The following is a 26,009-nucleotide window of genomic DNA, read 5'->3' as shown; positions in this document are numbered from 1 at the left end:
TATTGGTGTTTATGGTAAAGGCTTTGCACTTATTTATTTATTCAAGTTACATTTTATAGCCTAAATTGACCCCTAGTTCTTTGGCATAAAAATATTATTTGCCTCGTTTCTAGTAATTGTAACGCATATAAAATTTATTTTATAATACAATTATTATTATTATTACAAGGAATTGAATTGTGTCATGTAATTTAAATACCAAGCAAAATAAAAACGCAGTAAAGTCAAATTGACAGCGAAAAAGGGGTATTAAGTTGATTACACGTGTTTTGCCCTGTGTCAAATCTAAAAGCAATAACGTAAGCCTAATCAAGTATATATGCTTCTCCTTATGAAAATACACTACTTTGAGGTTAGAACTTATTAAAAAACTCAAATTATCGATGCACCAAAAGTCAAGATAATGGAATTTTTATCCCAGGAGTGCCTGTAAGAAGTAAAAGACTTTGTGTCTTATTGACAAGTGAATATGTTGGGTTCTCGTAGTCAAATTTGAAATATTATTATTTGGTTGGCTACTCAGAACATTTTTTCAGTCTTTTTAAAAAAAAATTACTAAAATCGATGCACCAGAAGTCAAGATAATGGAATTTTTATTCCAGGAGTGCCTGTAAGAAGCAAAAAACTTTGTCTGTTATTGACAAAGGAATATCTTGGATTCTCGTAGTTAGAGTTAAAAAATTACTGATTTATGGACTACCCAGAAGACCCTTTTAGACTTTTTTGAAAAAATTAATAAAATCGGTACACTAAAAGTCAAGATATTGAAATTCCTATTCCAGGAGTGCCTGTAAGAAGCAAAAAACTTTGTCTGTTATTGACAAAGGAATATCTTGGATTCTCGTAGTTAGAATTTAAAAATGACTCATTTATGGACTACTCAGAAGACCCTTTTAGACTTTTTTGAAAAAATTAATAAAATCGGTACACTAAAAGTCAAGATATTGAAATTCCTATTCCAGGAGTGCCTGTAAGAAGCAAAAAACTTTGTCTGTTATTGACAAACGAATATCTTGGATTCTCGTAGTTAGAATTTAAAAATGACTCATTTATGGACTACCCAGAAGACCCTTTTACACTTTTTTGAAAAAATTAATAAAATCGGTACACTAAAAGTCAAGATATTGAAATTCCTATTCCAGGAGTGCCTGTAAGAAGCAAAAAACTTTGTCTGTTATTGACAAAGGAATATCTTGGATTCTCGTAGTTAGAATTTAAAAATGACTCATTTATGGACTACTCAGAAGACCCTTTTACACTTTTTTGAAAAAATTAATAAAATCGGTACACTAAAAGTCAAGATATTGAAATTCCTATTCCAGGAGTGCCTGTAAGAAGCAAAAAACTTTGTCTGTTATTGACAAAGGAATATCTTGGATTCTCGTAGTTAGAATTTAAAAATGACTCATTTATGGACTACTCAGAAGACCCTTTTACACTTTTTTGAAAAAATTAATAAAATCGGTACACTAAAAGTCAAGATATTGAAATTCCTATTCCAGGAGTGCCTGTAAGAAGCAAAAAACTTTGTCTGTTATTGACAAACGAATATCTTGGATTCTCGTAGTTAGAATTTAAAAATTACTAATTTATGGACTACCCAGAAGACCCTTTTAGACTTTTTTGAAAAAATTAATAAAATCGGTACACTAAAATGCAAGATATTGAAATTCCTATTCCAGGAGTGCCTGTAAGAAGCAAAAAACTTTGTCTGTTATTGACAAACGAATATCTTGGATTCTTGTAGTTAGAATTTAAAAATTACTGATTTATGGACTACCCAGAAGACCCTTTTAGACTTTTTTGAAAAAATTAATAAAATCGGTACACTAAAATTCAAGATATTGAAATTCCTATTCCAGGAGTGCCTGTAAGAAGCAAAAAACTTTGTCTGTTATTGACAAACGAATATCTTGGATTCTCGTAGTTAAAATTTAAAAATTACTGATTTATGGACTACCCAGAAGACCCTTCTAGACTTTTTTGAAAAAATTTATAAAATCGGTACACTAAAAGTCAAGATATTGAAATTCCTATTCCAGGAGTGCCTGTAAGAAGCAAAAAACTTTGTCTGTTATTGACAAACGAATATCTTGGATTCTCGTAGTTAAAATTTAAAAATTACTGATTTATGGACTACCCAGAAGACCCTTCTAGACTTTTTTGAAAAAATTTATAAAATCGGTACACTAAAAGTCAACATATTGAAATTCCTATTCCAGGAGTGCCTGTAAGAAGCAAAAAACTTTGTCTGTTATTGACAAACGAATATCTTGGATTCTCGTAGTTAGAATTTAAAAATTACTGATTTATGGACTACCCAGAAGACCCTTTTACACTTTTTTGAAAAAATTAATAAAATCGGTACACTAAAAGTCAAGATATTGAAATTCCTATTCCAGGAGTGCCTGTAAGAAGCAAAAAACTTTGTCTGTTATTGACAAAGGAATATCTTGGATTCTCGTAGTTAGAATTTAAAAATGACTCATTTATGGACTACTCAGAAGACCCTTTTACACTTTTTTGAAAAAATTAATAAAATCGGTACACTAAAAGTCAAGATATTGAAATTCCTATTCCAGGAGTGCCTGTAAGAAGCAAAAAACTTTGTCTGTTATTGACAAACGAATATCTTGGATTCTCGTAGTTAGAATTTAAAAATTACTGATTTATGGACTACCCAGAAGACCCTTTTAGACTTTTTTGAAAAAATTAATAAAATCGGTACACTAAAATGCAAGATATTGAAATTCCTATTCCAGGAGTGCCTGTAAGAAGCAAAAAACTTTGTCTGTTATTGACAAACGAATATCTTGGATTCTTGTAGTTAGAATTTAAAAATTACTGATTTATGGACTACCCAGAAGACCCTTTTACACTTTTTTGAAAAAATTTATAAAATCGGTACACTAAAAGTTAAGATATTGAAATTCCTATTCCAGGAGTGCCTGTAAGAAGCAAAAAACTTTGTCTGTTATTGACAAACGAATATCTTGGATTCTCGTAGTTAGAATTTAAAAATTACTAATTTATGGACTACCCAGAAGACCCTTTTAGACTTTTTTGAAAAAATTAATAAAATCGGTACACTAAAATGCAAGATATTGAAATTCCTATTCCAGGAGTGCCTGTAAGAAGCAAAAAACTTTGTCTGTTATTGACAAACGAATATCTTGGATTCTTGTAGTTAGAATTTAAAAATTACTGATTTATGGACTACCCAGAAGACCCTTTTAGACTTTTTTGAAAAAATTAATAAAATCGGTACACTAAAATTCAAGATATTGAAATTCCTATTCCAGGAGTGCCTGTAAGAAGCAAAAAACTTTGTCTGTTATTGACAAACGAATATCTTGGATTCTCGTAGTTAAAATTTAAAAATTACTGATTTATGGACTACCCAGAAGACCCTTCTAGACTTTTTTGAAAAAATTTATAAAATCGGTACACTAAAAGTCAAGATATTGAAATTCCTATTCCAGGAGTGCCTGTAAGAAGCAAAAAACTTTGTCTGTTATTGACAAACGAATATCTTGGATTCTCGTAGTTAAAATTTAAAAATTACTGATTTATGGACTACCCAGAAGACCCTTCTAGACTTTTTTGAAAAAATTTATAAAATCGGTACACTAAAAGTCAACATATTGAAATTCCTATTCCAGGAGTGCCTGTAAGAAGCAAAAAACTTTGTCTGTTATTGACAAACGAATATCTTGGATTCTCGTAGTTAGAATTTAAAAATTACTGATTTATGGACTACCCAGAAGACCCTTTTACACTTTTTTGAAAAAATTAATAAAATCGGTACACTAAAAGTCAAGATATTGAAATTCCTATTCCAGGAGTGCCTGTAAGAAGCAAAAAACTTTGTCTGTTATTGACAAAGGAATATCTTGGATTCTCGTAGTTAGAATTTAAAAATGACTCATTTATGGACTACTCAGAAGACCCTTTTACACTTTTTTGAAAAAATTAATAAAATCGGTACACTAAAAGTCAAGATATTGAAATTCCTATTCCAGGAGTGCCTGTAAGAAGCAAAAAACTTTGTCTGTTATTGACAAACGAATATCTTGGATTCTCGTAGTTAGAATTTAAAAATTACTGATTTATGGACTACCCAGAAGACCCTTTTAGACTTTTTTGAAAAAATTAATAAAATCGGTACACTAAAATGCAAGATATTGAAATTCCTATTCCAGGAGTGCCTGTAAGAAGCAAAAAACTTTGTCTGTTATTGACAAACGAATATCTTGGATTCTTGTAGTTAGAATTTAAAAATTACTGATTTATGGACTACCCAGAAGACCCTTCTAGACTTTTTTGAAAAAATTTATAAAATCGGTACACTAAAAGTCAAGATATTGAAATTCCTATTCCAGGAGTGCCTGTAAGAAGCAAAAAACTTTGTCTGTTATTGACAAACGAATATCTTGGATTCTCGTAGTTAGAATTTAAAAATTACTGATTTATGGACTACCCAGAAGACCCTTTTACACTTTTTTGAAAAAATTTATAAAATCGGTACACTAAAAGTTAAGATATTGAAATTCCTATTCCAGGAGTGCCTGTAAGAAGCAAAAAACTTTGTCTGTTATTGACAAACGAATATCTTGGATTCTCGTAGTTAGAATTTAAAAATTACTGATTTATGGACTACCCAGAAGACCCTTTTAGACTTTTTTGAAAAAATTAATAAAATCGGTACACTAAAATGCAAGATATTGAAATTCCTATTCCAGGAGTGCCTGTAAGAAGCAAAAAACTTTGTCTGTTATTGACAAACGAATATCTTGGATTCTCGTAGTTAGAATTTAAAAATTACTGATTTATGGACTACCCAGAAGACCCTTTTACACTTTTTTGAAAAAATTTATAAAATCGGTACACTAAAAGTTAAGATATTGAAATTCCTATTCCAGGAGTGCCTGTAAGAAGCAAAAAACTTTGTCTGTTATTGACAAACGAATATCTTGGATTCTCGTAGTTAGAATTTAAAAATTACTGATTTATGGACTACCCAGAAGACCCTTTTAGACTTTTTTGAAAAAATTAATAAAATCGGTACACTAAAATGCAAGATATTGAAATTCCTATTCCAGGAGTGCCTGTAAGAAGCAAAAAACTTTGTCTGTTATTGACAAACGAATATCTTGGATTCTCGTAGTTAGAATTTAAAAATTACTGATTTATGGACTACCCAGAAGACCCTTTTAGACTTTTTTGAAAAAATTAATAAAATCGGTACACTAAAATGCAAGATATTGAAATTCCTATTCCAGGAGTGCCTGTAAGAAGCAAAAAACTTTGTCTGTTATTGACAAACGAATATCTTGGATTCTTGTAGTTAGAATTTAAAAATTACTGATTTATGGACTACCCAGAAGACCCTTCTAGACTTTTTTGAAAAAATTTATAAAATCGGTACACTAAAAGTCAAGATATTGAAATTCCTATTCCAGGAGTGCCTGTAAGAAGCAAAAAACTTTGTCTGTTATTGACAAACGAATATCTTGGATTCTCGTAGTTAGAATTTAAAAATTACTGATTTATGGACTACCCAGAAGACCCTTTTACACTTTTTTGAAAAAATTTATAAAATCGGTACACTAAAAGTTAAGATATTGAAATTCCTATTCCAGGAGTGCCTGTAAGAAGCAAAAAACTTTGTCTGTTATTGACAAACGAATATCTTGGATTCTCGTAGTTAGAATTTAAAAATTACTGATTTATGGACTACCCAGAAGACCCTTTTAGACTTTTTTGAAAAAATTAATAAAATCGGTACACTAAAATGCAAGATATTGAAATTCCTATTCCAGGAGTGCCTGTAAGAAGCAAAAAACTTTGTCTGTTATTGACAAACGAATATCTTGGATTCTTGTAGTTAGAATTTAAAAATTACTGATTTATGGACTACCCAGAAGACCCTTCTAGACTTTTTTGAAAAAATTTATAAAATCGGTACACTAAAAGTCAAGATATTGAAATTCCTATTCCAGGAGTGCCTGTAAGAAGCAAAAAACTTTGTCTGTTATTGACAAACGAATATCTTGGATTCTCGTAGTTAAAATTTAAAAATTACTGATTTATGGACTACCCAGAAGACCCTTCTAGACTTTTTTGAAAAAATTTATAAAATCGGTACACTAAAAGTCAACATATTGAAATTCCTATTCCAGGAGTGCCTGTAAGAAGCAAAATACTTTGTCTCTTATGAATAAGTGAACATCTTAAGTTTTCGTTTTCAAAATTTAAGAATTATTGATTTGTAGACTACTCAGAAGACTTCTTTAGTATTTTTTGAAAAAATGACTAAAATTGATGCACTAGTAGATAAGATAATGAAATTTGTATTACCAGGAGTGCCTCTAAAAAGCAAAAAACTTTGTCTGCTACCTTGGGTTCTCGTATTCAAGAGAAAAAATAAAAACCCTAAGTCTCGGTCTCAAAATATTTTTTACATGTCCCGAATGTTACATGTTTCGCTTAAGAAAGCATCGTCAGACCTTAAAAACTAGTAATAACGCTCACGAGATGACCTATAAAACGGGCAAAACACGTGTAATCAACTTAATACCCCTTTTTCTCTGTAAATTTGACTTTGCGTTTATATTTTGCTTTGTATTTAAATTACATGAGACAATTCAATTCCTTGTAACAATAATAATTTTATTATAAAATAAAAAAAAAAATTGATTTTTTTTTAAATTTCCGAAGGTTACATGTTTCGCTTAAAAAAGCCTCTTCAGACCTTATAGGTCATCTCGTGAGCGTTATTACTAGTTTTTAAGGTCTGACGATGCTTTCTTAAGCGAAACATGTAACAGTCGGCACAAATATTTTAAGACCGAGACTTGAGGTTTTTATTTTTTCTCTACTTACGTTTGAGATAATGGACGAGTTCTTTCAATTCGTATTCAAGATTTAAAAGTTAATAATTTATGGATTACCTACTCAAAAGACCGCTCCTTTAAAAATTGTTTTCTTCCAGGCAGTTTCACGGTTCTGGAACTATTTGGAAAAAAATGAAAAATTACTCACGAGTGTCTGGAAGTGACAGTAATTTCTTCCAGGCACTTTAATTAGGTGATTTATTCCAGGCATTTAAAGTGATTTTTATATTAGGTATTTGAGGTTATTTCCAAGTACTCTTGGGCATTTAAATTTCAGCAGGAAATAATGATATTTTAAGTCATTTTTTTATTTTTCTCCAGGCACTTTAAGTTAGTTTTTAGGTCATTTTTACTTAATTCCAGGCAGCTTATCAATTTTTTTTCTAGATAGTTTATGTCATTTTTAGTTTTTCCAAGCACTTTCGGGCATTTTTTCGATAAATTGAAAGGTAATTTTTTCCAAGACATTATTAGATAAGTTTTAGTTTCTTTGAGGCATTTAAAAAAAAATCTTCCAGGAATTCAAAGTAATTTTTCCAGATTGTCGAGGTAGTCTTTTGGTATATCTCAGGCCCTTAAACTCCATCTTTGGTAGGTATTTAAAGTAATTTAATGTCCACATTAAATTTATATACTTATAACCTCATTCTCCGTACTAAAAGGGCACCTAAATGCATTTCACGTTATTCCCGGGAGTGTCTGAGCGCTTCAGACAACTTCCTGCACTTTTAATCGATTCTAAATTTGGCTTCGGGTTCTCTCTCTCTCAGGAAGTCCTGAAATTGCTTCGGTAGGGTTTTTTTTTTATATTTACATGCATGTGCGTGGGAATGGTGTGCAACTAGCGCTTAATTTATCAGAAAACTAATCCGTATCGACGTATTTATGGTGCCACAAGAAGTTGCGAAAACGTCGATTAAATGACCCGCAGAGAACCGTAAATAATATGAATTTATTACGTTACAGGATTACACGACCGCCTTACGTCTAAGCCCTAAAATGGAAGTGGGCTTACAAAACGGTTACGTGGCGAACGGGGGTGGTCCACCCCCGGCAGGGATTTTGACCGTCGGCGACGTACAAAGGACCAACAACAGGTGCGTGTACCCGCTTCAACCTTTTTAGCGACTTTTCTGTTTAATTTTGTTGTTAGATCTCCGGCCAAGACGGGACTCCACGTGAACTTCAAGGAGAAGGGGGAGATCAAGGAAAAAAGGGAGAAGTTCCTCACCGCCAAGTACGGACATCATCAGATGAGCCTCATCAGGAAACGGCTCGCCGTCGAGATGTGGCTTTACGAGGAACTGAAGAAACTTTACGAGTCCACGAACGTAAGTACAAAGAGACATTTTGACAGCTGTCATATTATCTACCGTTCAGCGCCATCTTCTTGTATCCGGGCTTGTATTCCGAATTTATACAGTCAGTATTCATGGTTACTGGACGCAAATAGATACACCTAACTTGCTTTGCCCAATCCCGGTTTATATTGTTGGAGGTTAATTTAAACTCAAACATTCTGGGGTGGTCGGTATTTCATGATTTACCCGGTCGATAAATCGGGAAACACCCCTGCAGCAAAGTTTAACCTGTCATTAAGCAGGTACAAAAACTGCATCATTTGTACTTTTGTAAATCCACACTTCTGATTATTTAAAATACTGAATTTATCGAGAAATGATGTTACTCTAATTCTTTAACAACTTTGGCTAGTGTAGGAAGGAGAGCGATTGCACCCATGACCGCTTTAGTATAAGACAATAATAAGGCAAAATTAACTGTATTTAAAGCGATAAAAAAGCCCTTTTAAACATATATAATAAGTACCAAGCCTTTGCCATATATACCAATCATATATTTTAAAATTTTAAGCAACTTTTTCATAATTCCGTAAAACGATATCATAAATTATTGTTGGTGGCCTTGATTCGGGAACAGTTGGCACGCGTCCGCTCTCCATAGCCTATATCGCCGTTCCTCTATTGTTATGTGCGAAACAAGGATGGACATATATGACGGCGCGTCATATTAGCGAAACATCCGAACTGGTCTGCAATTTTTTTTATTATATTTTGTATTTTTAGAAAAGGGTAAAAAATTTTTTTTTTTTTTTTTTTTAATTTTAGTTTGGCGTTGATAAGTGGATCATCACTGATGTATTTTAGACCCAAGAGACGGGAAGTATTTAATGTAATATTTTACGTTTACCGGGAATTGGAAATATTTTTTTCTCATTTCCCTGGCTTTTGGCGTGTTTTTAGAAGAAAAAAAATTCTTCCGGGCTCTTGGAAGCGATTTTTTAATGCCTTTGATGTCAATTTTCTCGTTCACTTTTATTCTTCCTGGTTGTTGACGTAATTTTTTCCAAAAATTGGAATTGTTTTTGTCCGAATACATACTGCAGTAAACCTTATTGGTTGGTTAACATGCACGGTTAGATTGCCTGAGGCACAAAGATTTCCAAAGGACTTGAAAGTCGTTTTCCATTCCTTCCGGGCCTTTGAAGAAATGTTTGTCTTATTCCAGGCAGTTGAAGGCATTTCTTCCCAGCATCAAGTGATTTTCTCCTATACTTCACTTAAAATAAAATTTTCAACTGCCTGTAAGTAATTTCTAATTTTTTCCAGAAAATCGAAGGTATACCAAGATCTCTTGAACACCTTTATAAATAAGTTGGCCCCACAGCAACATGGTTTCCTGCCAAAAGTCTCGACTATCACCAGGGGGTAATAGCTAAGGCTATTGATAATAAGGGACATAGTTGAAGTGCAAAAAGGCTGTCGATAAACTTACTTAAGGGCAGCTGGTTGCTAAATTGGGTAAATTCAGTTTTTCACTGTCTGCGGGTAAACTTATAAGACCCTATCTAACCAAGTATTCTTCTCAGATTAATTTAAAAAATGTATGCTTATAATTTTACAGTTTATTGGTAAGTCACATAAGAGCACCTCAAGTTTTTCCAGAAATGAAACAATCTTTCCTAAAAGAGATCTGTAGAATCTCGAAATATAAAGAGACTTACTATCACCATACGCTAAAGAAAACTCAAAAGTATTTTCCTCGAAAAGATAATTGACTTTATATTCACTAACAAATTGTTATGCAGCATTATGAAAGGACCACCTTGCATATTAAGTGATCGAGTGATTCATCCTTTGTAGCCAGTGCATTACTAAAACACTCCATCGAATCTTAAAATATTTAAAGTTCATTTAACAGAGTTGAGTTAAGGTTTTTATGTTATAAAACTCATTTTTAAATTATGGACCAGGACTACACATTAGCCGAATCTCATTTTAACATTCCAGTACTTCCTATAGAACTAGATAAGTCATAGGGAATAGTTTTGTGATACCGTAACCCAATGCTATGTAAAATTAAATTTGATTAAGTATTTAGTGAGATTATGAAAACTGAAATTGGTCATCGGTTAATTTATAGTAAGTTTCCTAAGACTTATTAAATAAATAATATGTACTATGTGTAGGACTTACCTATAAAGATAAACATATAATTTGTTGAAGAGGGACACCTGTACTATATTGACATGTAAGACTTTTTAACTCACTAAACTTTGAAAGATGGTTTAACTTTGTACCTGGCTCCATGCATTAAGATTTGGCAAAATCCAGAGTATCTTTGTATTTTAAGGTGTCAGATTTTGCATTTTCCAGTCATCCTGCTGGATTTTCTTAAGGGGTTGATTGACCCCATTTTCTGTTCTGCATCAAAAACCTAACCTTGAAAGCTCGGAAACTTCCTTGATGATTGCTTTGAGTTCCTTTTCTAGTCGGATAATCTCATTTTAGTTTCTTTAAGTAAATAAATATTTTTCATGTTATTTACCTTGCCTTGGACTCCATATCTATTTAAAACCTCTAAAAAAAAATTAAATTTGCATTTCCACTATGTAAATCAGGAACCTAGCACTGGGCACATCAACATACTAACGAATTTAACGGTAGGTTGAATTGTGTCCCCACTAAATACCCGCTTTTATTTACAAAAAACACAGTTTTTCATAGAATTAAAACGTTCACTAAATAAAAAACTACTTTTTATAATTAAATTTGTAAATAAACCTAACCTAACATCTAAAATATTTGAAATACAGCTGATGGCTGTACATTTGACATTCCTCAAAAAAATAAGATGGCGCATTAGTAGTTGATGCGTTAGACGAAGACGGATGTATTTCTAATCCAGGGCAGTAACAAGCTTCATATTATTTGTCTTTTTTTTTTTAATATAAAGAAAAAGGGAGCACTTGCATAATATACTTTATAATGAACTTTAATGCTTTATCGATCATCTGTCATCGATCGATCGCATTGCATTACACGCCCATTAAGCACAGGTCTATCGAAATCTCCTTTCCCAGGTGTCAAATAAATCGTCTCAAATCCGCCCATTTAGGCGGAAAAAGATTAGGGGGGCGGGGAGGACGGTCGATAACCTTTCTTCGCGTCACGCTTACTTAACACATTAATTGATGTTTTAGATGATGTCACATTCCTGGCAACTTATTATGAATTTTAAACGGATTCAGATGGGCAAGCGGGTTTTTCCAGTAGTCACTAACTGTCACATTTGACAGCAAAAGGTGACGTAAGCATCCAAAAGATCGGTTGCAACAAAGAGGCAATTTATCAAAATTTATTTTAAGAACCCGTATCGGGGTCGCGCTATAAAAACAACGCGGAAACGAACGATCTCATTTATGTTTCGTGCTGTATGTAACTAACTCATGAGACACGTGTTTTGGGGCCTTAACCGTTTATTTTCGACTCGCGAGGCTTTTTGTAACTTTACAGACGCTAATTCGTAGGGCCCGCACGTCGCGAGCACTAATTGGGCTCCGCTGAACAGCTGCCCCCGTAATTAATCCCCTCTGGGGTTTATTTAGAATTTCAATCTAAAAAAAGGTTCTTCTAAAATTAACTCGGAGTACGGTCCTGATTTTAACGTCACTTGCCGGAACGTCACGTGACGACTGACGTTTAACCCGGTGATTATCTGTCAGTGTCAGCGGGGTGCGGTGCCGTTGACGTAAAAATCAGGAGCGCACTAAGGAATATTTTTTTTATTTAAATATTAAAAAAATAATTATTTAAAAATATTTGACAGTTATGAAAAGGTGTTTATTTTTGTAAAAATCAACGAAAATTGTCAATTATGTTAAAGCCCCACGCATCAACTGACCCTTGGAACCTATTCCCAGTTTTCCCAATAGAAAATAATAAAAAAATTCATTACTAATGGTATAATAGCTTCAATCATACATAATGAGAAACTAAAACGAAAACTAATAAATGATGAAAAATGTCATAAGTAATTAGGACCATCTTTATAGCTTAATAACTTGCTTGGAAAAAAGTCCTTAAGACAGATTAATTAACTATTTTTTTCGTTACTAATATTTACACACATGACACATTGAAATATTAACCTACACAGGTGTACACCTATCCTTCTAAATAAATAAATAAATGTACCGACTTGTCAGTGGCCACTCTTGTCCCCTGTTTAACATCTATCTTGACGTTTAGTGGGGGCAATCAAGCTGTAATGTTCGTAACAAAAGTGAGGTTATTTGAACAAACCTTCGGTCTCTTTAGTGCCATAAATCTTTAAAAAAAAATCACCCAACCGTATTAAATCTGCGCTATGACGAACGACCGGGACCATTTAATCTTCCTTCAGCTGCCCAAGTATTACCGTTACACAAAACGTGACTCACTCATCGTATACCTTTATAATATATAAGAAAAAACCCTGAGTCGAGGAATCCTGCCTGCTATTGGTTTACATAAATTTTGTAAACAATCGGCGACTTTTGTTGTGTAAATTCGCCTAACGAGCGTGACGAATTAAAGCGAATAAACGGAGGCAATGACCAAACGTTGCATGGTCATAATCGCTTTTTGTTTCTCTCTTTTCTATAACGCAATTACGAACCGAAAGCCAGACAATTAGTTGAGTGAATCAATTTGCGTGGAATTCCACCTGAGCCGGATGCGTACGTAAAGAACCATAAGGAGTATAAGAAGCTTCTTGGTTTTGACGTTTGACAAGAGACATTCAGGACTGTCAACTCATATACCTCTTGATTTCCCACTAGTGTTTTGATCCTCGTTATGTTCTTTACAACGAAGACGATCTTTGTCCCTCTCATTAGGTCAATTTATTTGACCCGAAAGTGCAGTTGCAACATTCGCTTTTTAATTGAACCTAATTTATTCAATCCAGCCAGAAGGAAAATTTTATAGATATGTACGTAATAGTCGGATGTGTAACTTCCTCTTAACGAGCATTACATCATCATTTAATGACAAAAACACTGTGAAAATGATAAAGACAACCGATATAATATGTAAAGACCTCCTTGTCCAGTGAACTGTTTTTACACGAATAAGGCTTTAATTACTTTATAACGATTAATTGAACCCGCGTTGTCGCATCTGAATAATTACAACCGGTTTGTTCTTGTTACAGAATAGAATAGAAGATAGCGTGAGCAACGAGGAAGTCGAGGTTGACATCGACGAACTCTTGGATATGGACAACGATGACCAAAGGCGGAGGCACTTACAGGTAAAGTAGACTATAAGACACTTTTATTCGCTTTAGTGTAAATCAACCTTAAGGCAATTGAGACACTGATGAATGACAGTGTCTCAATTGCGCTTCAAAGTTCTCGCGACAGTAACTGTATCTTGCCTCACGTTGGTTTACACCTAACAGTCTAGACGTGGATACGGTTGACCCCCCAACTGGAAATTGCCCCCCTTGTCTTATCACATATATTTCCCCATCCAGACGAGGAATGTGTTGTCAGGTCTACGCTTGGGTTAATAAACGTCAAAACCGGTTTGGGGTTAGCGAGAATGAACGGGGAGGACAGGGATTTAGCTTAATTGAGAATAACTGGCTAGAGGGGTGTTTGTTAATAGAAAATTGATGGAAAAAAAATAAAATAAAACGTAATGAAATTTGAAGCCGCAATTTGGTTTGCTACTAGATTTGTGAGGTTGTGAAAGTCAGCTGTCATTTGTTAACTGTCAAGTTTATATATCGCGACAGAAAAGTATGTAATAAATAAGGCGTTACGTCGGATCTAACTGCGTTCGTGTATCTCGCGACAGTAATTGAATTTAAATGAAAAAATCCTTATAGGCACTTTTGAAATTGCGAAGTAAACTTATCTATTTATTTTTTCTCAAATTTGTTCTGAATACGGTTCTGATTTTAACGACCCATGCAAAAACTCCACATGACAACTGACGTTTAAATCAATGTTACTGGGGGGGGGTCTAGTGCCGTTGACATAAAAATCAGGACCGCACTATACGCAGGGAAAATTATTTTTATAAAATTAAAAAAAAAATTAAGTATTGATGTTTATGAAAAATAATAAATAAAAAATAAATCGCTTGTGGCATAATTAAATTTTAATTGGAAATTCTTTATAAACCCTTTTAAACAACAAATTGGAATAAATAAATAAATTAAAACATACGGAGTAAATTTTCAATTTTTTATCTCAAATTTGTTCTGAATACGGTCCTGATTTTAACGTCACTCGCTAAAACTCCATGTGACCCTTGACGTTTAACCAGTTGATTATCTGTCAATGTCACCGGGATCCGATGCCGTTGACGTAAAAGTCAGGACCGCACCAAGGAAAATTATTTTTTTTTAAATATTGAAATTTATGAAAAATAAAAAACATGGAACAATAAATTTAATTACTGTGGCATAATTATTGTTTAATTTGGAAATTCTTTATAAACTATTTTAAAAACTAAATATTCTAGCGTTAAAATAAATAAATAAAAATTTAGGGAATAAACTTTTTATCTTAAATTTATTCTGAATACGGTCCTGATTTTAACGTCAATTCCAAAACTCCACGTGACAAATGAAGTTTAACTCATTGAATATCTGTCAACGTCACCGGAACTGGGGGGGAGATCCAGTGTCATTGACGTAAAAATCAGGACCGCACTAAGAAGATTTATTTTAATTATTTTTAAAAAAATATTTAAATATCAAAATGTATTAAAAAAAAAATGGTGTCAATCTCGGTCAAAAATTAAATAATTCTAATTAGAAATTCCTTATAGGTTTTTTTATAAGTTGAAATAAATAAATAAAACAAAAATATTAAATAAATTAAAAAACAGTGAACTATTTATTTTTCTCTAAAATTTGTTCTGAATACGGTCCTGATTTTAACATCACTTGCTAAAAATTCACGGGACAATTATGGTGATTATCTATCAATGTCATTAAGGTCCCGTTAACTTACAAATCAGGGCCGCACTAAGCATAATTATTTTAATGTAATTTAAAAAAAAAAATATTTATGAAGCGAATTAATAATTGAGTTTGATTACTGTGGCATGATTAAATTTTAATTGGAAATTCTTTATAAACCCTTTTAAAAAACAAATTGGAATAAATAAATAAATTAAAAAATACGAAGTAAATTTTCAATTTTTTATCTCAAATTTGTTCTGAATACGGTCCTGATTTTAACGTCACTCGCTAAAACTCCATGTGACCCTTGACGTTTAACCCGTTGATTATCTGTCAATGTCACCGGGATCCGATGCCGTTAACGTAAAAGTCAGGACCGCACCAAGGAAAATTATTTTTTTTTAAATATTGAAATTTATGAAAAATAAAAAACATGGAACAATAAATTTATTTACTGTGGCATAATTATTGTTTAATTTGGAAATTCTTTATAAACTATTTTAAAAACTAAATATTCTAGCGTTAAAATAAATAAATAAAAACATAGGGAATAAACTTTTTATCTTAAATTTATTCTGAATACGGTCCTGATTTTAACGTCAATCCCAAAACTTCACGTGACAACTGAAGTTTAACTCATTGAATATCTGTTAACGTCACCGGAACTGGAGGGGAGATCCAGTGTCATTGACGTAAAAATCAGGACCGCACTAGGGAAATTTATTTTAATTATTTTTAAAAAAATATTTAAATATCGAAATGTATTAAAAAAAAAATGGTGTCAATCTCGGTCAAAAATTAAATAATTCTAATTAGAAATTCTTTATAGGTTTTTTTAAAAACAAGTTGGCTCTGTCGTTAAAATAAATAAATAAAACAAAAATAATAAATAAATTAAAAAATAGTGAACTCTTTATTTTTTTCTCTTAAATTTGTTCTGAATACGGTCCTGATTTTAACATCACTTACCTGGTGATTATCTATCAATGTCACTAAGGTCCCGTTAACTTAAAAATCAGGGCCGCACTAAGGATAATTATTTTCCTGAAATTTAAAAAAATAAATATTTATGAAGCGAATTAATCATTGAGTTTGATTACTGTGGCATGATTAAATTTTAATTGGAAATTCTTTATAGACCCTTCAATTAATTTAAAAGTACGTAGTAAATTTTTTATTTTTTCCGTTAAATTAGTTTGGAATACGGTCCTGATTTGCATGTCATTTACCCAAACTCCACGTGACAAATGACGTTTAATTCATTGATTATCTGTCAATGTCAGCGCGGTCCAGTGCCGTTGACGTAAAAATCAGGACCGCACTGAAGAAATTGATTTTTAAAATAAAATTAAAAAAACATAAAACAAGGCGATCGTTCTGTCGGTTAGATTAAAAAAAAATAATAATAAATACAAACTAGTTCTGAATCCCGTCCTGATTTTAACGTCACATATAAAAACTCGATGCGACAACTGACGTTTAACCCATTGATTATGTCAGGAGGAGGGGAATCCTGTGCCGTTGACATAAAAGCCACGCCCGCACTAAGAAAATTTATTTTAATAAAATATTTTAAAAAATCATTGAAATTTATAAAAAAAAAAACACGTAACAAATCGATCGTTGGGTCGTTCCTTATATTCTAAATACACAAATATATATAAAAATAGCAATTTTTTTAATTACAATTCGAATTTATTATAAGTATTGTTCAAAACTTGTCCTGAATACGGTTCTGACTTTAACGTCACTCGCCAAAACTCCACGTGACGTCATTGCTTATTCGTGAAAGTCATTGGGTGGGGGAGGGTCCAGTGCCGTTGGACAGGACCGCACTAAGGAAAAAAAATGTAATATAGATATTTATGAAACAAATCGATCGTTGTGTCATTTTTAAGTGCGGTTGTTTGTGGTCTCGGGACACTAATTACATTTTAATTGGAAATTCGCCTTCAGCAATAGAGATGAAAAAGCACATTTTCTCTTTGCAATAAAAGACTCCCCCACTAGTGCCTCGTTGAAATGCATTCAGACACTGGAGGACCCTTTTGAATGCAAATATTCGCCCTTTGACTCTCTATATATGTATGTACGTGCTCCGGCTCGTATTTCATTGCATATAAAATAAAATGGCATTTTCCACCCGCTGTGCGTTTTACTCTTAATGCATTGTACGTGAATGTTTGCTCAGATGGCTCTGTTTACGAAAACCGTCGGCAAACAAAAGTCTGGAAAATAGTGTGTGTACGGAGGTTAACGACATGACCTCTTGCCTGGAAACCCGATAAAAAAAAAAAAAAAATCTGCATTATCGACTTGCCTCACAATTATCGTGATCTGACACAAGATGGTGCCTCTTTGATTTAACTTTTGAGGTTATACCCAATTAGAGACAGTCTTATTCTATTTATGCTACGGCCTAGAGTTTTCGAGGAAATGCGCTGCGTGCTTTACCCAAACACCGTAACGAAAATAAACTGAAACGGTGTAGAGGTATATTTTTAGAAAGTCCGTTTTTATGAACGTTTTCACGTATTTTTAGTCACTTTATTCAAGCGAATCGTTTATTTTCAGAACCTCCTGATCAACGCCAAAGGGTCGCAGAACGACGTGAAGGTAAGAAACTTTATTTTCCAAGTAAACTTTACCGGTAAAACTTTTTTTTTTCTCAAACCAGACCTTCATCAATGACCTCCTGGAAAGGGCGAAGACTCTCTAAGTGTAAGCAACGCGTGCCAAATACGGTCCCGGTAGTAATAATTAATAAGACTTTTCAGTTACAAATCGCGGTCTTATAATAAGATTGTAATCATTAACTTGAGTTAGGCAATTTAGAAACGTGGTGTGACGTCACGCTCAACTGTCACTCCGAGTGGGTTAGGTTAAAATGTCCTTGACAGGTGTAATTATTATCTTGTCAACAGGTGGCGTCGTGCACGTTTCTTCTTTTGTCTAAGGGCAGTTGTTTGCACCGAAGTAATTCAGTGAAAATGGCTGTAAATTGTAATAAGCTTAAGGTTCGAACGTTGTATAAACACCACGAAAGTTTTGCACAAGTCCGTTTACTATTTATAGTGAATTTATGTTATGTTAGTTTTAATGAAAACCAAAAAAATTATTCCATCCCCAAGAACTTCTTCGGTCATAAGCTACCCCCAAATTATCGTAATCGGTAAATTAACGTAGAAGCATGTTATGCGAAGCCTTAATTTCAAATAAGGAATATTTGCCAAGCTCTCATATCATAATAATGATTTTTTGTTGTTAAGTTTGTTACGCATCTGAATTAACCATATCAAGCGAGCGTTTTGTTTTATAGTAGGATCTCATCATCCCATTTTTAACATTAACATTTGTGTCTATGTCAAATTTAGTATAGAACTTTTAATAAAATAGATAAATATTGTATAAACTTGTTGTTTTATTTTCGCTCTTTCCGTTCAACGAGTCACGGACCTTATGAGCGTTTCATGCGCCATCTGTAAGGAACATCACAAAACAGTTGTATCAAATTACAGATTTCTCTAAATATTCAGACTTAGGGAAAGTGAGAAACAGTAGGCGCCATCTGTGCGGAGCATCACAAAGCAACCTACTTAAAAAGCGTTAAAAAAATCACAGGTTTCTGTAATTATGTTAATACGTGAAAAAGATTTCTGTAAAGTAACACAGAGGCGAAATTTATGAAAAATAAAAAACTCTTTAATAATTTAATTACTGTGGCATAATTATTGTTTAATTTGGAAATTCTTTATAAACTATTTTAAAAACTAAATATTCTAGCGTTAAAATAAATAAATAATAACTTAGGGAATAAACTTTTTATCTTAAATTTATTCTGAAAACGGTCCTGATTTTAACGTCAATCCCAAAACTCCACGTGACAACTGAAGTTTAACTCATTGAACATCTGTCAACGTCACCGGAACCGGAGGGGAGATCCAGTGTCATTGACGTAAAAATCAGGACCGCACTAGGGAAATTTATTTTAATTATTTATAAAAAAATATTTAAATATCGAAATGTATTAAAAAAAAAATGGTGTCAATCTCGGTCAAAAATTAAATAATTCTAATTAGAAATTCCTTATAGGTTTTTTTAAAAACAAGTTGGCTCTGTCGTTAAAATAAATAAATAAAACAAAAATAATAAATAAATTAAAAAATAGTGAACTCTTAATTTTTTTCTCTTAAATTTGTTCTGAATACGGTCCTGATTTTAACATCACTTACCTGGTGATTATCTATCAATGTCACTAAAGTCCCAAAAATCAGGGCCGCACTAAGGATAATTATTTTACTGAAATTTAAAAAAATAAATATTTATGAAACGAATTAATCATTGAGTTTGATTACTGTGGCATGATTAAATTTTAATTGAAAATTCTTTATAGACCCTTTAATTAATTTAAAAGTACGTAGTACGTAATACGTGAAAAAGATTTCTGTAAAGTAACACAGAGGCGACATCTATGTTAAGCGTTACAAAACGACCTAAATAAAAATGTGATTTCTGTAGTTCCGTATACCCGTGAAAAAATTTCAGTAAAATAACAAACAACTGACGTCATCTATAAATGAAGTAGCAATTACAAATACAAGTGGCCAACTAAAACGAATTTTAATGGTTTCGCGTACATTTGAAGTAGAATTCTGTAATTCAACAGACATTACTATCTAACTGTCAACGATGAACGAGAGATGGCGCCAGTGCAAATTGAACGTTTAAAAGGGAGTAATACTTCTTAAAAATCCAAAAGAGACATTTTACATAATTTCCAGACAAAAATTCCGTCCTCGAATCGCAGACTTTTGATATTAAAATTAATATAAAGCGAGTATTCACGTGAGAAATCCTCCTAACTCCGGTCCTGCATATATATATGTAACCTGTCAAATCTGACCCATGTAAATCACCAAATTTCCCAAAAGAAAATCACCCATCTTCCTTCCATTGAACAACAACAGGTAAGCAACCCCAATCGAAATTCGAAACTCCCGCGAAAGACTCCCTTATAATGCGCACACGCCGCCACCAAAAAATTCCCATAATCGATCGTAATGAAATTTGAGGTTAGGTCTCTCTCTTCTGTCTATGCTCCTGATAAAAACTATCACGCTAAAACACCCTTAAAAGCTCAAATTTATCGTAAAATAAAGCGAGAATTCGTATAATATTATCATCCTATGGCCCCAGCTGAAGAACACGACAGCGGCATGGAGTCCCCCGAAGCCTCCCAGTCCAATGACTTAAATACGGAGAAGGAGTCTCAAGACGACACTGTAGAAAAAGAACCCGTGAAAAAACAGCCTGCAATTGAAAATGGGGACGAAGACGATGAGGTAAGTCCTAAAAACCGACTATCCATTAAACAATATCACTCAAAAAGGTCTTAAGAAAAGTAACAGACTCCTCGTCTGGTACATATTACACCCATCTCTCCCTATAAATATCTTATATACTGGGGGGCTTTTAGGCACGTTTAGGCTTTTAGCGTCGTTCTAAATAATTTTTAGCCGGACGAATCGTTATCGGAACGCCTCTGGGGCCTAACGGAAATGTTCCCGGAGCCCCTCAGAAATTTCACTTATAACTCGATGGTAAACACAAAATTGGGACTGTGCAAGGCGTACAGCGTGTCCAGGAGCGCCGCCTGGATCATTTTCAGTTCCTCCATCATCCTTTTTGCCCCCGTGATCTTTGAGGTGGAGAGGGCGAACATGGAGGAGGCCCAACGAAATCAACAGAAACAAGTAGGTTTTTGGGGTTGTTAATGCTCCTTTTTTTTTCAATTGAAAGTTGTTTTTATTTTAGATGTTATTGGGACCAAACAGCGCGATATCGGGGGGTGTGCCCCCACCGATTATGCCGGTCCAGCAACGATAGGTGCCACCCTAGGGCCTCCCCAAGTTTAGCTTTAGCGATTACGAGTTGTAAATTATGTGTTACTATCGGATTTACGCGTTTGTAATAAGAATTTTGGCATTTTTCGACTGAGGTTTCGAAATGCTGCATTTCACACGGTATTTGGTATTCACACGCAAATATCTCCGTTTTCATTTTTGTGTATATTGTTGGAAGAATATATTGTAGATTTTCAGTTTAGTAGTACACAATGGTCGTTTTCTTTTTCTGCCCTAACGACCCCAATTCTTTATTTATAATCATATTTTTACTCTCAAATTTTTCCTTAGGGATGACTTTATATTAGCATGCAAGAATTATGACAATATCTGTAATAGTTCCTGAGTTATACCCAAAAATGTCCCCTGAGGAATAAAAAATTTGATGTGGCAACAAGAGTTATAAAACTTCTAATTTGGCGGCTTTTGAACCTTGGTTGACAAAATCGTCTCTAACTCGGTGAGTTTTTGGGGTACAAGAATCGTTCATATATGAAATTATTGGAAAAGAAATATCCTTTCTTGGACTAAACCCCTTTTAAGAATATTCTAATTATTTGCGATAATATTCCCAAGAATAGTGCACATTTCCTGAAAAATGTAGATATGAGGCATGCCCGAACCAAAATGACTGTAACTACTTAAATTTTTAAGCCCGAATGACGTTTCTAACCTCAAATCCATCCTCAGGAATCCCTTTACATTAACGTGAAAGAATTATAAAAATATCTTAAGCGGTTCTTGAGTTATGACCATAAATCTCCGCTGAAGAGTTAAAATCTTGAAATTGCTATATATGGTTCCAAAAACCTCAAATTTGATGTGAGTCGGACCTTAGTGGACAAAACTGCCTTTAACTTGGTGAGTTTTTGAGGTACAGGAATCGTTCGCATATGAAATTATTGGAAAAGAAATATCCTTTCTTGGACTAAACCCCCTTTAAGAACATTCTAATTATTTGGGATAATATTCCCAAGAATAGTGCAAATTTGCTGGAAAATTTAGGAATGAGATATGCCCGAACGAAAATGACTTGTAACTTCTTAAATTTTTAAGCCAGAAAAACGATTTTACCCTTAAATCTATCTTCAGGAATCCCTTTACATTAACGTGAAAGAATCATGAAAATATCTTAAGCGGTTCTTGAGTTATAACCAAAAATCTTTATAAACCTCAAATTTGGTGGGCCTCGGACCTTAGTGGACAAAACTTCCTTTAACTTGGTGAGTTTTTGAGGTACAGGAATCGTTCATATATGTAATTATTGGAAAAGAAATATCCTTTCTTGGACTAAACTCCTTTTAAGAATATTCTAATTATTTGCGATAATATTCCCAAGAATAGTGCAAATTTGCTGAAAAATGTAGGTATAAGACATGCCCGAACCAAAATGACTATAACTACTTAAATTTTTAAGCCAGAAAAACCTCTTTACCCTCAATTCCATCCTCAGGAATCCCTTTACATTAACGTGAAAGAATTATAAAAATATCTTAAGCGGTTCTTGAGTTATGACCATAAATCTCCGCTGAAGAGTTAAAATCTTGAAATTGCTATATATGGTTCCAAAAACCTCAAATTTGGTAGGCGTCGGACCTTGGTGGACAAAACTGCCTTTAACTTGGTGAGTTTTTGAGGTACAGGAATCGTTCATATATGAAATTATTGGAAAAGAAATATCCTTTCTTGGACTAAACCCTCTTTGAGAATATTCAAATTATTTGCGATAATATTCTCAAGAATAGTGCACATTTCCTGAAAAATATAGGTATGAGACATGCCCGATCCAAAACGACTGTAACTACTTAAATTTTTAAGCCAGAAAAACGATTTTACCCTCAAATCCATCCTCAGGAATCTATTTACATTAACGTGAAAGAATCATGAAAATATCTTAAGCGGTTCTTGAATTATGACCATAAATCTCCGCTAAAGAGTTAAAATCTAGAAATTGCTATATTATATATATGGTTCCAAAAACCTGAAATTTGGTAGGCGTCGGACCTTAGCGGACAAAACTTGGTGAGTTTTTGAAGTACAGGAATCGTTCATATATGAAATTATAGGAAAAGAAATATCCTTTCTTGGACTAAACCCCCTTTAAGAATATTCTAATTATTTGGGATAATATTCGCAAGAATATTGCAACTTTGCTGAAAAATTTAGGTAAGAGACATGTCTTAACCAAAATGACTGTAACTTCTTAAATTTTTAAGCCAGAAAAACGATTTTACCCTCAAATCCATCTTCAGGAATCCCTTTACATTAACGTGAAAGAATCATGAAAATATCTTAGGCGGTTCTTGAGTTATGACCATAAATTTTCGCTAAAGAGTTAAAATCTTGAAATTGCTATATATGGTTCCAAAAACCTCAAATTTGGTAGGCGTCGGACCTTGGTGGACAAAACTGCCTTTAACTTGGTGAGTTTTTGAGGTACAGGAATCGTTCATATATGAGATTATTGGAAAAGAAATATTCTTTCTTGAACTAGACTCCCTTTAAGAATATTCTAATTATTTTGGATAATATTCCCAAGAATAGTGCAACTTTGCTGAAAAATTTAGGTACGAGACATGCCTTAACCAAAATGACTGTAACTTCTTAAATTTTTAAGCCAGAAAAACGATTTTCTCCTCAAATCCATCTTCAGGAATCCCTTTACATTAACGTGAAAGAATCATGAAAATATCTTAAGCGGTTCTTGAGTTATGACCATAAATCTTTAAAAACCTCAAATTTGGTGGGCGTCGGACCTTGGTGGACAAAACTGCCTTTAACTTGGTGAGTTCTTGAAGTACAGGAATCGTTTATACATGAAATTATTGGAAAAGAAATATCCTTTCTTGAACTAAACCCCCTTTAAGAATAATCTAATTATTTGGGATAATATTCCCAAGAATAGTGCAAATATGCTGGAAAATGTAGGAATGGGACATGCCCGAACCAAAATGACTGTAACTTCTTACATTTTTAAGCCAGAAAAACGTTTTTACCCTTAAATTCATCCTCAGGAATCCCTTTAGATCAGTGTGAAAGAATCATAAAAATATCTTAAGCGGTTCTTGAGTTATGACCATGAATCTCCGCTAAAGAGTTAAAATCTTGAAATTGCTATATATCGTTCCAAAAACCTCAAATTTGGTGGGCGTCGGACCTTGGTGGACAAAACTTCCTTTAACTTGGTGAGTTTTTGAGGTACAGGAGTCGTCCATATATGTAATTATTGGAAAAGAAATATACTTTCTTGGACTAAACCCCCTTTAAGAATATTCTAATTATTTGGGATACTATTCCCAAGAATAGTGCAACTTTGCTGAAAAATTTAGGTATGAGACATGCCCGAACCAAAATGACTGTAACTTCTTAAATTTTTAAGCCAGAAAAACGTTTTTGCCCTTAAATCCATCCTCAGGAATCCCTTTACATTAACGTGAAAGAATCATGAAAATATCTTACGCGGTTCTTGATTTATGACCAAAAATCTTTAAAAACCTCAAATTTGGTGCGCTTCGGACCTTGGTGGACAAAACTGCCTTTAACTTGGTGAGTTTTTGAGGTACAGGAATCGTTCATATATGAAATTATTGGAAAAGAAATATCCTTTCTTGGACAAAACCCCCTTTAAGAATATTCTAATTATTTGGGATAATATTCCCAAGAATAGTGCAAATTTGCTGGAAAATTTAGGAATAAGACATGCCCGAACCAAAATGAGTGTAACTTCTTAAATTTTTAAGCCAGGAAAACGATTTTACCCTCAAATCCATCTTCAGGAATCCCTTTACATTAACGTGAAAGAATCATGAAAATATCTTAAGCGGTTCTTGAGCTATGACCATAAATCTCCGCTAAAGAATTAAAATTTTGAAATTGCTATATATGGTTCCAAAAACCTCAAATTTGGTGGGCGTCGGACCTTAGTGGACAAAACTGCCTTTAGCTTGGTGGTTATTTGAGGTACAGGAATCGTCCATATATGTAATTATTGGAAAAGAAATATCCTTTCTTAGACTAAACCCCTTTTAAGAATATTCTAATTATTTGGGATAATATTCTCAAGAATAGTGCACATTTCCTGAAAAATGTAGGTATGAGACATGCCCGAACCAAAATGACTGTAACTTCTTAAATTTTTAAGCAAGAATGACGTTTCTACCCTCAAATTCATCCACAGGAATCCCTTTACATTAACGTGGAAGAATCATGAAAATATCTTAAGCGGTTCTTGAGTTATGACCATAAATCTTTAAAAACCTCAAATTTGGTGGGCGTCGGACCTTAGTGGACAAAACTGTCTTTAACTTGGTGAGTTTTTGAGGTACAGAAATCGTTCATATATGAGATTATAGGAAAAGAAATATCCTTTCTTGGACTAAACTCCTTTTAAGAATATTCTAATTATTTGCGATAATATTCCCAAGAATAGTGCACATTTCCTGAAAAATATAGGTATGAGACATGCCCGATCCAAAACGACTGTAACTACTTAAATTTTTAAGCCAGAAAAACGTTTTTACTCTCAAATTCATCCTCAGGAATCCCTTTAGATTAATGTGAAAGAATTATAAAAATATCTTAAGCGGTTCTTGAGTTATGACCATAAATCTCCGCTAAAGAATTAAAATTTTGAAATTGCTATATATGGTTCCAAAAACCTCAAATTTGATAGGCGTCGGACCTTGGTGGACAAAACTTCTTTTAACTTGGTGAATTTTTAAGGTACAGGAATCGTTCATATATGAAATTATTGGAAAAGAAATATCCTTTTTTGGACTAAACCTCTTTAAAGAATATTCTAATTATTTGGGATAATATTCCCAAGAATAGTGCAAATTTGCTGGAAAATTTAGGAATAAGACATGCCCGAACCAAAATGAGTGTAACTTCTTAAATTTTTAAGCCAGGAAAGCAATTTTACCCTCAAATCCATCTTCAGGAATCCCTT

General features: G+C 33.3%; 2 protein-coding genes across 5 annotated transcripts in view; both read left to right on the top strand.

Annotated features, from left to right (window-relative positions):
- LOC126746621 (protein phosphatase 1 regulatory subunit 14B) overlaps positions 1 to 18,570 on the top strand; it is a 30,642-nt gene extending 12,072 nt beyond the window's left edge. For all 3 annotated transcript variants that reach the window (XM_050454947.1, XM_050454950.1, XM_050454948.1), the window contains 5 exons: positions 7,863 to 7,993; positions 8,050 to 8,227; positions 13,392 to 13,490; positions 17,733 to 17,774; positions 17,836 to 18,570. In XM_050454947.1, coding sequence (XP_050310904.1) covers positions 7,863 to 7,993; positions 8,050 to 8,227; positions 13,392 to 13,490; positions 17,733 to 17,774; positions 17,836 to 17,877 — 492 coding nt within the window. In that variant the 3' untranslated portion in view covers positions 17,878 to 18,570. The remainder of the gene's footprint in view (positions 1 to 7,862; positions 7,994 to 8,049; positions 8,228 to 13,391; positions 13,491 to 17,732; positions 17,775 to 17,835) is intronic.
- Positions 18,571 to 19,975: 1,405 nt separating this feature from the next.
- Positions 19,976 to 21,274, top strand: LOC126746622 (mitochondrial import receptor subunit TOM22 homolog). Of its 2 annotated transcripts, XM_050454952.1 has the most exons (4): positions 19,976 to 20,125; positions 20,355 to 20,500; positions 20,675 to 20,911; positions 20,973 to 21,274. In XM_050454952.1, the coding sequence occupies exons 2-4, from the start codon at positions 20,375 to 20,377 to the stop codon at positions 21,042 to 21,044; spliced, it is 435 nt and encodes a 144-aa protein (XP_050310909.1). In that variant the 5' UTR covers positions 19,976 to 20,125; positions 20,355 to 20,374; the 3' UTR covers positions 21,045 to 21,274. The 2 variants fall into 2 exon arrangements, with proteins under 2 accessions (XP_050310909.1, XP_050310908.1); XM_050454951.1 differs by lacking the exon at positions 19,976 to 20,125 and having other exon boundaries at positions 20,234 to 20,500.
- Positions 21,275 to 26,009: the final 4,735 nt, after the last annotated feature.

The sequence above is a fragment of the Anthonomus grandis genome, chromosome 17 (assembly GCF_022605725.1).
Source record: "Anthonomus grandis grandis chromosome 17, icAntGran1.3, whole genome shotgun sequence".
Classification (NCBI taxonomy): Eukaryota; Metazoa; Arthropoda; class Insecta; order Coleoptera; family Curculionidae; genus Anthonomus; species Anthonomus grandis.
The sequence above is the reverse complement of the archived record's forward strand: the minus strand, read 5'-3'. Positions and strand labels throughout refer to the sequence as shown.